Source organism: Somniosus microcephalus, chromosome 12 (assembly GCF_052327205.1).
Source record: "Somniosus microcephalus isolate GS21.2 chromosome 12, FLI_Smic_1.0, whole genome shotgun sequence".
NCBI lineage: Eukaryota > Metazoa > Chordata > Chondrichthyes > Squaliformes > Somniosidae > Somniosus > Somniosus microcephalus.
Window position 1 is genome coordinate 126317631 of NC_140998.1, and position 15354 is coordinate 126332984.

The 15354-nt window shown below is 44.5% G+C and overlaps 1 protein-coding gene across 3 annotated transcripts in view; it reads right to left on the reverse strand.

The window, feature by feature from the left end:
* Window positions 1–6081, reverse strand: part of plek2 (pleckstrin 2) — a 29217-nt gene extending 23136 nt beyond the window's left edge. For 2 of the 3 annotated variants that reach the window (XM_086003517.1, XM_086003519.1), the window contains exons 1-2: window positions 5955–6081; window positions 3632–4133 (exon numbers count right to left, since the gene is read on the reverse strand). In XM_086003517.1, the coding sequence (XP_085859643.1) occupies window positions 3632–3679 (48 nt within the window). In that variant the 5' untranslated portion in view covers window positions 3680–4133; window positions 5955–6081. Of the gene's footprint in view, window positions 1–3631; window positions 4197–5954 lie in introns of those variants that run through there. The other variant, XM_086003518.1, reaches the window with a different exon arrangement.
* Window positions 6082–15354: the final 9273 nt, after the last annotated feature.

Sequence of the window (15354 nt, forward strand, 5' to 3'; positions counted from 1 at the left end):
GACGTCCTGAGGGCCTGGATCTCCGCGTCGGCAGCCTGGTCTCTCGCCATGCTGGCGTAGTCGACGCCCAGGTGCACTGCGTGGAGCGAGGGTCTTGAGAGGCATTCGGCCACCAAATTGTCCTTGCCGGCGACGTGGCGGATGTCCGTGGTGAACTCCGAGATGAAGTTGAGTTGGCGCTGTTGGCGCGCGGACCAGGGTTCGGTTACTTTGGCCATGGCGAAAGTGAGCAGCTTGTGGTCCACGAATGCGGTGAACGGCCGGCCTTCCAGGAGGAAACGGAAGTGCCGGATTGCCAGGAACAGGAGCTCTCTGTCGAGCGTGCTGTAGACCTGCTCGTTCTTGCGCACTGTCGGCTGAAAAATGCCAGTGGCTGCCACGCACCTTCGACCCACTGTTGCTGGACGGCGCCGACGGCGTAATCCGAGGCGTCCGTGGTGAGGGCGGTCTTGGCGCCCAGGATGGAGCGGGCCAGTAGTGTGGCGTTGGCCAAGGTGCTTTTGGTCTGGTGGAAGGCTGTCGCCATCTCACTGGACCAGGTGAGTTGCTCTTTACCCGTTTTGCCCCTGGTGGCTTTGTAGAGGGGGCGCATGAGTGCAGCGGCCTTGGGCACGAACCGGTGATAGAAATTGACCATCCCCAAAAATTCCTGCAGCGCCTTGACCGAGGTGGGCTGGGGAAAGTCCGCCACCGCCTGCACCTTGGAAGGTAGGGGAATGGCTCCCCTTGGCGAGATTCTGTGGCCGAGAAAGTCAATTTGGGCTGTTCCGAACTGGCATTTGGCCGGGTTGACGATTAGCCCGTGTTGGCTGAGGCGCTGGAAAAGGGAGCGCAAATGCGCGATGTGCTCGGCCTTGCTGGTGCTGGCCACGAGGATATCATCCAGATAGACGAACAGGAAGCTCAGGTCCCGTAGGACGGAATCCATGAGCCGTTGGAAGGCCAGTGCGGCGTTCTTGAGCCCGAAGGGCATGCGCAGGAACTCGAACAGTCCGAAGGGGGTGATGACCGCCGTCTTCTGGACGTCTGCGTGGTGGACGGGGACCTGATGGTAGCCGCGAATCAGGTCGACCTTGGAAAAGATGGACTTTCCTGCTAGGTGTGCCGAGAAGTCTTGGATGTGTGGAATGGGGTATCTATCGGGTGTGGTGGCGTCGTTGAGCCATCTGTAGTTGCCGCAGGGGCGCCAGCCACCGCCCGGCTTGGGCACAATATGGAGGGGGGACGACCAAGGGCTGTTCGAGTGGCGGATGATGCCCAGTTTTTCCATCGTGGTGAATTCTTCCTTGGCCACCGCCATCTTGGCTGGGTCCAGGCGTCTGGCTCGAGCGAACACTGGTGGTCCCGTAGTGGCGATGTGGTGCTCGACCCCATGCTTGGCTGCCGCGGCTGAGAAAGTCGGTTGTGTGAGCCTCGGGAAATCTGCGAGTAGGCGGGCGTAGTCGTCATGTGCCGGGGCGGAGCAGGACCCGACGAGGGCCGGGCTGTTGCTCTGCGGGCAGGCCAGTGAAGCGAAAGTTGCTGCGTCGATCAGGCGCCTGTCGCGGACGTCGACCAGGAGTCCGTGGGCGCAAAGAAAATCGGCGCCCAGCAAGGGATGTGCCACTGAGGCCGTCACGAAATCCCACGTAAATCGCTGGCCGTTGAAACAAACCTCAGCCCGTTGCTTTCCGAAAGTAGCGATGGCTGCGCCATTTTCCGCCACGAGGGGTGGGCCGCTGCGGCCTGCCTGGATGTCGAGCTGGGAGGCAGGAATTATGCTGCATTGGGCTCTGGTGTCGCAAAGGAATCTGCGCCCTGAAAGAGAGTCGGTTATGTACAGCAGTTTACCTGCGGTGCCGATGGCCATTGTGGCGGCGGGGGTGCGGTCGAGCGGGCCTAGGCGGCGGCGCGGGGCTGGTGCGTTGGTCCGGATGGCCATCTTGGTTTGATCGAAAGAGCAGGGTGCTCTGCAGCATTGGGCCTTGTGGCCGAAATGCGCGTGGTAGTAGCATAGTTCTGCGGCCTGGCGTGGCAGCGCGCGCTCGGTGGTGTCGGGGAGCCTCGCGGCTGCACAGCCGAGTTGGGCGATGGTGAAGACTTTGTCCGCGGCGGCTGCCAGTTGTACGCAGTCCGTGATCGGGGACCCCGCGAGGGCAGTCTGTACCTGCTGAGGAAGCAGGCTGAGGAAAAGGGCCCGAAACAAGAAGCACTGAGGTTCAGAGCCCAGGAGCGCAAGCATCCGGCTCATCAACTGGGTCGGGGTAGAATTGCCGAAGCCTGGTAGTGAGAGAAGTCTGCGGGCCCTCTCCTCCCCGGACAGGCCGTAAGCCTGCAGCAAGTGGCCCTTAATGGTTGAGTACTTGCCGGTCTGTGGTGGGTTCCCCAGCAGGTCGAGAACTTCAGCGGCGGTAGAGCTTGCTAGTGCTGAGACTACGTGGAGGTACCTTTCTTCATCGTCTTGAACCCTGCGAAGGGTGAATTGGGCCTCCGAGTGCACGAACCAAGCTGGTGCTTGGTGTTCCCAGAAGGTAGGGAGCTTCAAGGACGCGGCGCCGGCCGACATCGGGCTGGTGCTGGTTGCCATCGGGTCGTTGCTGGCCTCTGTAGGGCTGCGTGAGTCGGGGGCTTCGGCCGCCGACATTCGGGGTCACCAATGTGGGGGACTACGGTCTCCCGCGTAAAGAAATAGGCAACACAGCGAGCTACAAGAAATAGGTCTTTACTTCAACTCTCACAATACAGTACTAAATTCGTGAAGCCCGTGAACCTGTGATGACTCACGGATTGGTCACCTGCTGGAACCTGATTGGTTTTCCTTCTCTCAGCAGCAGGCAAGTCTGAATGTGCCTTATTCCTCTCAGCTTGAAACTGTCTTGCGGGGGGAGGGGAATACAGCAGTTAAAAGGGGATTATACAGGTTTATCTACATACACACAGTGTTTCCCCAGTGTGGCAACGCCACACTATAATCTTTCCCTCCAACAAAGGAGGTTTAGCAGCTCGATATAAAAAGATGGGGATAAATAAGATTTTCAAACGACATATCAGCGCTTTATTTTCACTGCATCCTGTGATTTAGTATCAAGTCTGTTCAGGAAAAAAAATGTCCTCAGCATCGCATCATGGAAACAGCAGCAAGGTACAGGAGTCTCTGATCTCAGACAAAGGTGGCATCGGGAGGTGCTTCCTGAACGGCAGGGAGAAAAGCCCGTGGGTGAGTGCACTCATTGCCTAACTTACAGATACTCAGCAGCCTCAGTGTGTGTGTGTGTGCCCGGGGAGACAACAGTGTGGGGAGAAGAAAAACTAAAGATACCAAGAAGGGGGCAATAGGAGGAGAATAATAAAGAGCCGTGAATAAAAATGGACTTTTCTCATCTTTGGCCGTGTGATGCGGTACGAAATCATTCACATCAAAGATGTCTCTAAGTATTTCAGTCTGAAAGGCTTAATATTTTTTACACACTTTACAATACATTGAAAATGTTATCAAACGCATCACTGCACCATTTACTCATTCGAAACAATCATGATTTCCACGGATTCACTTTTAAGTATGTTACTGTAAATGTCAAGAACTATTGACACAGAACTTATTTTACTGGGTGAAATGAGAGAGACAGTTTATAAATGAATAAGGTTCTCTTACCCTTTTGATCAGGAATCCTTCCCTTGATACGGCTGTTTCTCCCTGCATGTTGACTGCTATGTGTCCAGACTCTCTCTATTCAGCACCGAATTGCTAAACTTTAAATACCTCAGGAAATGCCTCACCGAGGCATGACGCCGGGTCGCCCGCCCCCTCCACACCTCGGGTGTAACCAGTATGACTAATTCTGAGTAATGTTTGCCTGCAGGATCATTAAGGTAGCGATTTGACTAGCAGGTGCTGTAAATGAAACACGCGCCGTGGCTGTGGAAAAAACTGGCAAGAAAACCAGAAGAACACGGCAGCCTTTTCACACCTCCAAGAGAAGTTGAGAGATTTACACAAACCTTCGGCACACGGTACAGAGTGAGATCCTTCGCTTTCAGGGGAATTTCGCAAGAACAATACAGCTGCTTCGTGAATAGGTTTTGTGGACTTTTGTTTGTTTGTGCGGAGAAGGATCAGAAGATCTGTGGCTCATTTTTGTAACGTATTATATTACCTGCAATTGACAGGGTGACACATTTCAATGTAATTTACTGCACTTACTTGGAAGGAAACAAGAAAACGTGTAATGTAACTTTGCATTTATATAGCACCTCTCATGAGCCACTGAATTACTTTCTGAAGTGTTGTCTCTGTTGTGCTGCAGGAAAACGTGGCAGCCAATTTGGGCACAGCAAGGCCTAACATACAGCAAGGCCTAACATACAGCAATGAGATAAATGGCTAGTAGGTGCCCTGTTCAAATTCACACACCATCCATGTTTCCTTGCCACCGTTCTTGTTCTATCTAACTGTACATTTTGTAAATTAACAAAGCAATTGATCCATACTCACAGGGAGCATAGGTAAGAGATGGGAATAACAGTATTCCAGCCCAGAATCATTAACCCACAGAGCGTGTGATTGGATATATTGAACGTGAGGTGTAGGTGGAAATTAGAGAGGTGAGGTAGCATCCATGATTGGATAGATTGAACGTGCAGTGTGGGTGGAGAATAGAGAGGTGCCTGTACCAGGAATGGCCCTTATCAAAGTCACAAATGACATCCTGTGTGACTGTGACCGTGGTAAACTATCCCTCCTTATCCTTCTCGACTTGTCTGCAGCCTTTGACATGGTTGACCACACCATCCTCCTCCAACATCCAGCTGGGTGTGACTGCACTCGCCTGGTTCCATTCTTATCTATGTGTAGCCAACGAGTCACCTGCAATGGCTTCTCTTCCCGCTCCCGCACCGTTATCTCCGGTGTCTCCCACTGATTTATCCTCGGCCCCCTCCTATTTCTCATCTACATGTTGCCCCTCAGCGATATCACCAGAAAACACACCAGGTTCCACATGTACGCTGACGACACTCAGCTCTACCTCTCTCGACCTCTCCACTGTCTCTGATTTGTCACACTGCTTGTCTGACATCTAGTACCAGATGAGCAGAAATTTCCTCCAACTAAAGATTGGGAAGACTGAAGCCATTGTTTTCAGTCACACCACAAACTCCATTCCCTAGCCATCAACTCCATCCCTGTCCCTGGCAACTTTCTGCAGCTGAACCAAAGCATTTGCAACCTTGGTGTCGCATTTGACACCGAGGTGAGCTTCCAACCACATATCCGCTCGATCACCAAGAATGCCTACTTCTACCTCCGTAACTTTGCCCTTTTCCGCCCCTGCCTCAGCTCACCGGCTTCTGAAACCCTCATCCATGCCTTTGTTACCTCTAGACTTGACTATTCTAATGCTCTCCTGGCCGGCCTCCCATCTTCCACCCTACATAAACTGGACCTCATCCAAAACTCTGCTGCCCGTGTCCTAACTCACACCAAGTCCCGTTCACCCATTACCCGTGCTAACTGATGTACATTGGCTCCCGGTCCGGCAACACCTCAATTTTAAAATTCTCATTCTTGTTTTCAAATCTCTCCATGGCCTCGCCCCTCCCTATCTCCGTAACCTCCTCCAGCCCTACAAGCCTTCAAGATCTCTGTGCTTCTCCAATTCTGGCCTCTAGCGCAGCCTCGATTTTAATCGCTGCACCATTGGTTGCCGTGCCTTCAACAGCCCAGGCCCCAAAAGCTCTGAAATTCCCTCCCTAAACCTCTCCGCCACTCTAGCTCACCCTCCTCCTTTAAGACGCTCCTTAAAACCTACCTCTTTGACCAGTGTCAAAGTTTGTTTGATTACGCTCCTGTGACGCGCCTTGAAATGTTTTACGGCATTAAAGGCACTATATGAATGCAAGTTGTTGTTAATTTGCTTTGGTGGTGTTGGTTGAGGGATAAATATTGGCCAGGACACCGGGGGAACACTGCTGCTCACCTTCAAATAGTGCCATGGGATCTTTTACAGCCACTTGAATAGACAGATGGGTTTAACTTGAATTCATCGGCAAGGCATAACCTCTGACAATGCAGCCCTTCCCGAGTACTGCACTGAGGTGTCAACCTAGATTATTTGGTGAAGTCCTGGAGTAGGGCTCAGATCCCTTCTATTTTAGAAAAAAACAGTACACTTAAATAAATGGAAATATAAAATACTTTATTGAAATTGTACGATGCAGTAAAATTAAAATTCATATTTGTAAAATGATTTAATCTTCCTTTTTTGGTCCCTTTAAACTTTTCCTTGCCTGAAGGGTCAGTAGATGACCTTTTACTTCCCAAGACTATTCTTGAATCTGCACAAGGAAAAGTGGGGGTATAGCCTGGGCTAACTTGCCCTCTATTTCTTCTTCTTCTTCGTGTGAAAGACCACCCACTCAAGAGTACAATCAAGATCAGGAACCTGCTGTGAGGAAATTGTAGGCACAAATTATGCTGTGGAGCAATTTGGTACAAAACACTAGAGCATCAATGAGTCGCACCAGTACATTTATGTAACTTTTAACACGAACTGGGGATGTTATGTACGCAGAGGCTATAACATTGTTTCTGACTATGTCTTTTGTCAGAATGCACCCATTTTGGACATTTTTGACTTCAGAGGCCACATCTGTTCCAGATAAATGCAGTAGTGGACAACATCTGGAACTGTCCTGTGTGGCCGTTGCACCATTGGAAAAACCCAGGGACAGAGGCCCTATGTACAGATTCCCTGATTATAATACTGTGCTTTCGAGCTGGCTCAGGGCACATGAACAATCTGAAACACGTTAATCTGTCACTAATTATTTATTCATTTACTTAAATGACAAAGTGAAAGAAATGTGGGGACTGGCGGCACACTGGACTAGAATCTGCTCTATCCGCTCAGGGTGTGGTTTACAATTTGCACAAAATCCACAGAGTGTGCCCCACCGCCGCCTACGCCCAGAAAAGAACACCAATTGAAAGCGACCATCCTCATTTGGTACAATTAATTTGTCCAGATACTCTTGCCCGAAACAAAATTGTGACCACGATTCATACCAAACACCACCCCCGACATTGAAGCAAACAGTACTACACCATGCAATCCACATCACGGCAGACAATTATTTCAGCATTGTACCTGTCTGGAAATAACGTATAACCATTTTTGGACATGCACTGTGCATATAACCAAAGTTGAATGACAGCATTATCTACTGGCTCGTCACAACAAGAAGACAACACATTCTTTCTGGTTTCAAAAATCAGACAGTCACGTGGTAGGGCTCTTGATCAACATCAATTACAGCAACAAGCATGTAAAGGCTCTGTACTGATAAATTCCTGAGGGCTATTTGTTAAAGGTGGGTGGGTTACAGTCAGCTGTGGCGAGACAAAATAAGTAATCAGTATGAGCTCAAAGAATTTGATTACCCTGCTTTCAATGGATTAGCAAGAGACATTTTTAGCATTATTTATAAGAAACAGCATACTTAAACCACTTTGACTGGACAGGAAATGAATATCAAAATGGCACTACGCTTGGAATAAAAAAAAGAGAAACAAGATATAGGAGCAGAAATAGGCCATACGGCCCTTCGAGCCTGCTCCGCCATTCAATAAGATCATGGCTGGTCTTCGACCTCAATTCCACTTTCTCCATATCCCTTGATTCCCTTAGAGTCCAAAAATCTATCGCTCTCAGCCTTGAATATACTCAATGACTGAACATCCACAGTCCTCTGGGGTAGAGAATTCCAAAGATTCACAACCCTTTGAGTGAAGATATTTCTCATCTCAGTCCTAAATGGCTGACCCGTTATCCTGAGGTTATGCCAGGGGAAACAGCCTCTCAGCATTTATCCTGGCAAGCCCCCTCAGTATCTTATATGTTTCAATGAGATCACCCTCACTCTTCTAAACTCCAGAGAGTAAAGGCCCATTCTACTCAATCGCACCTCATAGGACAACTCTCTCATCCCAGGAATCAATCTAATGAGCCTGCGTTGCACCCCCTCTAAGGCAAGTATGTCCTTCCTTAGGTACAGAGACCAAAACTATACACAGTACTCCAGGTTCTGACAAAAGGTCATCAATCTGAAATATTAACTGTTTCTCTCTCCACAAATGCTGCCTGACCTGCTGAGTATTTCCAGCATTTTCTGTTTTTATCACACTACTCCAAGTGTGGTCTCACCAAAGCGCAATATAATTGTAGAAAGACTTCCTTCCTCTTGTACTCCAACCCCCTTGCAATAAAGGCCAACATGCCATTTGTCTTCCTAATTGCTTGCTGTACCTGCATGTTAACTTTCTGTGTTTCGTGTACAGGGACACCCAAATCCCTCTGAACACCAACATTTAATAGTTTCTCACCATTCAAAAAATATTGTTCTTCCATTCTTCCTACCAAAGGGAATAACCTCACATTTCCCCACATTATACTCCATCTGTCACTTTCTTGCCCACTCACTTAACCTGTCCATATCCCTTTGCAGACTCTTTGTGTCCTCCTCACACCTTACTTTTCCACCTAGCGTTGTATCGTCAGCAAACTTGGATACATTACACTTGGTCCCTTCATCGAAGTCATTAATGAAGAAAGAAAGTCGCTGAGGCCTCAGCACTGATCCTTGTGGCACCCCAATAGGAATAGTCTGCCAACCGGCAAATGACCCATTTATTCATACTCTTGTCCTTTAACCAATCGTCTATCCATGTTAATATATTACCCCCAACCCCATGATCTTGTGTAACAGCCTTTTGTGTGGCACCTTATCGAATGCCTTTTGAAAATCCAGATATACTACTTTCACTAGTTCCCCTTTATCTACCCTGCTAGTTACATCCTCAAAAAACTCCAATAGATTTGACAAATTTCTCTTTCATAAAACCACGTTGACTCTGCCTAATCATATGATTTTCTAAGCGCCCTGTTACCACTTCATTAATAATGGATTCTGGCATTTTCCCAATGACTGATGTTAGGCTAACTGACCTGTAGTTCCCCGTTTTCTCATTCTTTCCTTCGGTGTTACATTTGCTACCTTTCAATCCACTGGGACCATTCTAGAATCTCAGGAATTTTGGAAGAACACAACCAATGCATCCACTATCTCTGCAGCCACCTCTTTTAGAACCCTAGGATGTATGTCATCAGGTCCAGGGGATTTGTCGGCTTTTAGTCCCACTAATTTCTCCAGTACTTTTTCTTTACTAATACTAATTATTTTAAGTTCCTCTTTCTCATTAGACCCTTGGTTCCCCACTATTTCTGGTATGCTTTTTGAGTCTTCGACTGTGAAGACAGATGCAAAATATTTCTTTAACTTCTGCCATTGCCTTATTCCCCATTATAATGTCTCCTTTCTCAGCCTCTAAGGGACCCACATTACTTTTGCTACTCTCATCCTTTTCACATACTTGTAGAAACTCTTACAATCTGTTTTTATATTTCTTGCTGGTTTATTCTCATATTCTATTTTTACCATCTATCAATTTTTTGGTCAACCTTTGCTGGTTTCTAAAACTCTCCCAATCCTTTGGCTTACTACTCTTCTTGGCAACATTAAGCCTCTTCTTTTAATCTAATACTATCCTTAACTTCTTTAGTTAGCCACGGATGGATCACTTATCCCGAGGTTTTAATTCTCAATTAAATGTATATTTGAGAAATATGAAATATTTCTTTAAGTATTCACCATTGCTTATCTACCATCGTATCTTTTAAGCTAATTTCCCAATCTACCATAACCAACTCGCCCCTCATACCTATATAATTGGCTTTAAGTTTAATACTTTAGTTTCGGACTTAAGTACGTCACTCTCGAACTCAACGTGAAATTCTATATTATGATCACTCTTTCCTAGAAGATCCCTTACAATGAGATTATAAGACTCCCCTGCTTCTCTCTCTCATATATATATATATATATATATTACACACACACAGGATCCTACCATTTCACTTAATTAAAAGAGCAGGAAAAATTAACTACTGATTTCCCCCCTAATTCCCCTGCCGCCTTTCCCTCTCAAAGGAATTGACGCCATGCTGGATGCAGTTCCACAAGCATGTGTTGTCCTCTGGCACCTTACATAACTGGCTATTATTCATGTGTGAGCCTCGATAATAAGGCATCGAACCATAGGCTTTATCACAGTGTAGTCCAATTCTGTCCCAACTGACATTCACATAAGTGCACTTACAGAAGGGCTTGCTGGATAGAGTTCCTGCGGTTTCGATTAGTCCTAGAACTAAGCTAACCCATCCTGGCCAAACTACAGATCAAAGAGCCTGCCTGTGGGTTACCGACAGTTGTGCTCCGGCCTCAATCATGTAATTTAATGAGGAAAAATCACCTTAACTCATTACTTTAAAAACACATCATCCATTATTTCAAAAATCATCAAACATATATGTGTAATGCAGAAGTTTTCTTAACTTGATGCAGAGGAATAGCTCAACTTTTGTCACAGAAACCACTGTCGTACAACAATTCATCACAAGATGGTTTCATGGACTAAAAATAGTGAGATGAGGAATTTACTTAAATAGTGGAGAGTGGAACTTAATTTCTTTGGATTTTTTGGCATGACTTGCTCAGGGTTAGATGAAGAGTGGTGGGAGGAGGTGCATGTGGGGCATAAATGCTGGCATAAACCAGTGGGGCTGAATAGCCTGTTTTTGTGCTGTAGACTCTATGCAATTTTATGTCATAGTTGTAAATGGATGAGGTGCCTAACAAGTTATTATTTTAGGCTGGTCAATCCATTATTTACACTGCTTACTTTCCAGGTAATCTCTCACCACTTGACTGAGGTGGGAAAAGTCATCTATTAACAATCTGTCCACTTGGAATAAGCCTTGTGTGTGTATTTGGAAGCAAACAATTCAAGTTTCTTTCATTTTATGAACAAAATGTTTTGTAATCCCTCAATTCATGAAGTGTACTCTTTCTGTATAAGAAAAAGCTTGCAGAAACAAACAGGATGCAGAATAGCAATTTATGCACAAGTATTGTTGGAAACTTCTACAACAGGCTTTCAAGAGTAGTGATAAGCCAGACTGACTATAGTCAATATTTGAATTTCATCAACCTATGAATGACAAATAGTTCTGTCTCAATTTCAGAGAGTAGAAATTAAGGCACTACAATTGGCCTCAGTAATCTTGGATAAGGAAGAACAAAATAAATAACCATGTTTCCCACTCTTGATCATCATAGAGCTGAAGGAGCATACCCAAGTTCAGGTCATTAATATACATCAAAAAGAGCAGTGGTCCTAATATCGACCCTGGGGGGGACACACCACTACACACTTCCCTTCAATCTGAAAACAACTGTTCACCACTACTCTCCACTTTCTGAAAGTAATAATTATACTTCAAAAGGGAACGGCTGGGTCATGTGGAAGAGCAGTACAATTTGGGGATTCAGGTTCAGAAGACATAAAAACTCATGGAATATTGGGTTTAACGACAAGAGGTATAAAATATAAAAGTCGACATGTAATGATGAATTTATCTAAAACCTCGCTAAGACCACAGCTGGAGTATTGTGTGCAGTTTCGTGCTCCACAGTATTGGAAGAATGTTGAGACAACAGAAAGGGTACAGTGCAGATTCACTAGGATGTCTTGTATGAAGAGATACAAATATTAAGCTGTGAAAAACTGGGACAGTGTTCATTAAGAGAGACCCAGTGGTGATTTGATAGGTGTTTAAAATTATGAAAAGCTGTTTTTAGTGATTGAGGGAACATAGATGCAAGACATTTCGGACAGCTTTTGCTTTACACAAAGGGTTGTGATGCTGTGGAATGCACTACTAGAGTTAGTGATGTAAGCAGAGCTCACGTCAACATTTAAGAGGTTAGATAGGCAGTTGAAGGAAAGGAGAATAAAGGGATATGGGAACAGGGAAGGCACATGGGATTAGGAGGATTGCTTGTGTAGGATAAACATCAGTGTAGACTGACCGTACAGCCCCTTTTGGTGTTGTAATTTCTATATAATTGCCTATGCCCATCCCTCTAAGCTGTAAACCAAGCACCTGTACCGTTCAGTGTCATATGACTATAGGCAATACACTGAATTGCCAACAAACTCACAAAATACATTTACTGTTCAAAGTTAGGCAAATTTGAGTTACTGCAAGAATCTTCACCATGTTCCTTCAGGACATTTTGCAAATTAATAATGACAGGTACGGAGCAAACAATGTAATATCAAGCCACTAACCAAAATACTTTTATTTTAAGAAAAGGAACCAATTTAATAGTGTCACATTGTCAATTTTACCACAAATGAGTTAAGTAACCAGTTAATATTTTTTCGGCAGCTTTGGCTGAGGGGGGAATGTTGGCCAAGACACTTTGAGAACTGCCTACTCTTGGCTGAATAATCACGTGCAATCTTACATGCATCTTAATAGGCAGATAGGACTTTGGTTTAAAGTCTCACAAAGCAGTAGTTGCACTGAAGCGTCATCTTATACTTTGTGCTCAGGTTCGGGAATGGAAGTTGAGCCCACAGCCTTCCGACCCAACTGCTCCATGGTGGGAACTGATGCTGTTCAACTACTTAAAAAAATTGATAAACTGCACAAGAAAATTGTTTGATATTAAAATTTAATATCATTTAATTAGCACAGAGACGTGTCCCTTCTATAATAAACATAAGCATTGGAAAAAAGTGAAAAAAATTAATTCCTCTGATTTTTATTTAATGAAGAGTTTCATCCAATTTGCACTTGTGGGGTCTTCTTACGCATAAGTTTCAGGCTTGCCATCAAGATAAAAATGTGCCAAATCCAATCATTAAACAAGGACTCACTAATTATAGTTTCATAGTTGCCTGCCAGAAATGCCAAGACTATATGCTCACAACAGGAAAAATTGGTACAATGAACATTGCACAATCCTGGGCATTACCAATGATAAAATTGCATTGTGCTTACTGTCACATCAATTCAAGTATTTATTAATAGCTGTGTAGGGTTTCCAAGTTCATTCCAGGTTAACTGATAAAAAATGTTGAAAGCTTACATCAAGATTAAGACTCCCTTTCTCCCCCGCTACTTCTTGGGACTCCCCATGCCACACACTAGCTGAAGGTAGTGAGCCATTCCCAGGCCTTCACAAATATCAAACGGGGCACTCAAGTACTGCACAGGTGAAAATTCTCTCCAGCACGTTCACACAGTTGAGATCCAGAACGAGACGTATTCCTGCTTGAAGTGAAGGTGGTGCAGCAAAAGCTAGAGTTCCTTTGATGAGTAGAGAAATTAAAATGAGACACTTAAAAAAGCATACCACAAATCCAGAGCTAATTATACAAAAGAAAACAAAGCCAAGTTTAGAGAGGAAGCAAAAAGGATTAGGACTAAAGAGAGATATGAAGCCAGACTGTCAAGAGAACAAAGGATTTTATCAACACAAAAAGTTATTCAAAGGGTACGGTAAATTATTGAAGGAAATGTTATCAGGATGAAGGAATGACAGAGATATTAAATGGGTACTTTGCCGTGGCTTTTGCAGAAGAGTGTGATCAAAGGATGAAAGAGGTGGAGCAATTAGGATAACTACAGATCAGGAAGTAGCACTGAAAGAACATTGGTGGAACTTAAAAGTGGAAAAGACGCTGGACCCTTTTGGCATGCAGAGCTCTGCCCACAATATTTCAAACATCCTTGGATATGAAAGTTATGCAACTCGAGGGTTGCCAATGTAACACCTCTGTTCCAAAAGAGAGAGAGATAAATCAGGTAACCATGGACCAGTCAGCATAATATCAGTGGCAATTAAGGTTCTGGAGTTCATAACTCAGGATAAAATTACTTAAAAAGACCAGGGTTAATTAAGGACGGCCAGAATTGATTTGTAAAAGGCAAGGGGTGTCTGACAAATAGAATTGTTTGAGGATACAATGGAATGTATTGATGAAGGAAATGCTGTTGATGTTGTGTTCAAAAGGCATTTAAGGAGGCTGGTTGATTAAATTAGGACACACAATAGAAAATCAAGTGTGGTAGTATGGATAAGAAGCTGGTTAGAGGACAGAAAGCAGTAGTGGTTTGTGGATGTTTTTCGACCTCAAGGGATTTAAACAGTGATATAGCGGGCACAATATCGACTTAAAAATAGAAAGTGTGGTTAACTTATATAGTCCAAGTTCAGGACAATTTGGTAGATTGGTCAAATGGATGTCATGATATCTAACAGAAATCTGAGGGGATACATTTTGGGAGGAGGAATAAGGAGAGGACATATACATTAACTGGTAAAAATTTAAATAGGATTAGAGGAGCAGAGACACTTCAGATTGTTAAATAAAGAATATGGGATTTAGTAACAGGGGTATAGAGTACAAAAGCAAAAATTAATGTTAAACCTATAGAAAACAATGGTTAGGCCACTGTTTGAATATTGCATTCAATTTTGGGTACCTTACTTTAGGAAAGATGTTTAGGCCCTGGAGAGGTTGCAGATGAGAATCATAAAGATATCAACAATAAGTGGCTTCAATTATGAGAGGCTGTAGAAACTGGAGTGGGGTGCGCTATTCATCGAAAAAAAGGTCGAGTAGAAATAGTTTTTCCTGTTTTAGCTCATCTAAACCCCTCATAATTATGAGCACCCAATAGAAGTGTTCAGATGGAGAGATTTTGAGGAGCTAAAACAGGCAAAACTATTTCTACTGGTTGGTGAATCAGTAACTAGAGGGTATAAATTCATCACCAACAGAATAAAGAGGTGTCGGTAGAATTATTTATTTATTTTTATTCAGTTGCTACTAGAAACAGCGATGGAAACAGAATCCATAATAAAAGAGCAATAGGTAAATATTTGAAAGAGAAAATTTTAAAAGGTATGGCGAAAGGGCAGATGAATGGAACTGTGGATAGCTCTTTCAGAGAGAGATGGGCCAAATGGCGGCCTCCTTTCCTGTAAAATTGTAGGATTCTATTTGATGATTCTAACTTTCAAGTGGGATCAACTCGGATTCCACTAATGTGTGGCACAGTATATTGTTGTAATATGTATGACATTACTTCGATGCTGCAAGGTTCAATTATTCCCCACTGGCCTTGGAACATAGAAGCAACAATTCAGATATATCTTAAATTATGCTGCAACACCGCAGTCTGGTGACAGGCATCTGAAAATGGCAGTTCGTTCCACTTCGTCAGAAACAAAAAATGCAAAGTGATTGGAAACTTAACCCGACAACTTTTGAATTTTAACATAACTGGGTGGAGCCAACACTCACTTGAAAGGAATTGGAATCATTTACATATAAAACCAAGGACCCACTAAATTTTAAATATACGCATAACACTGGAATTCAACTGGATTACAATTCTTGAG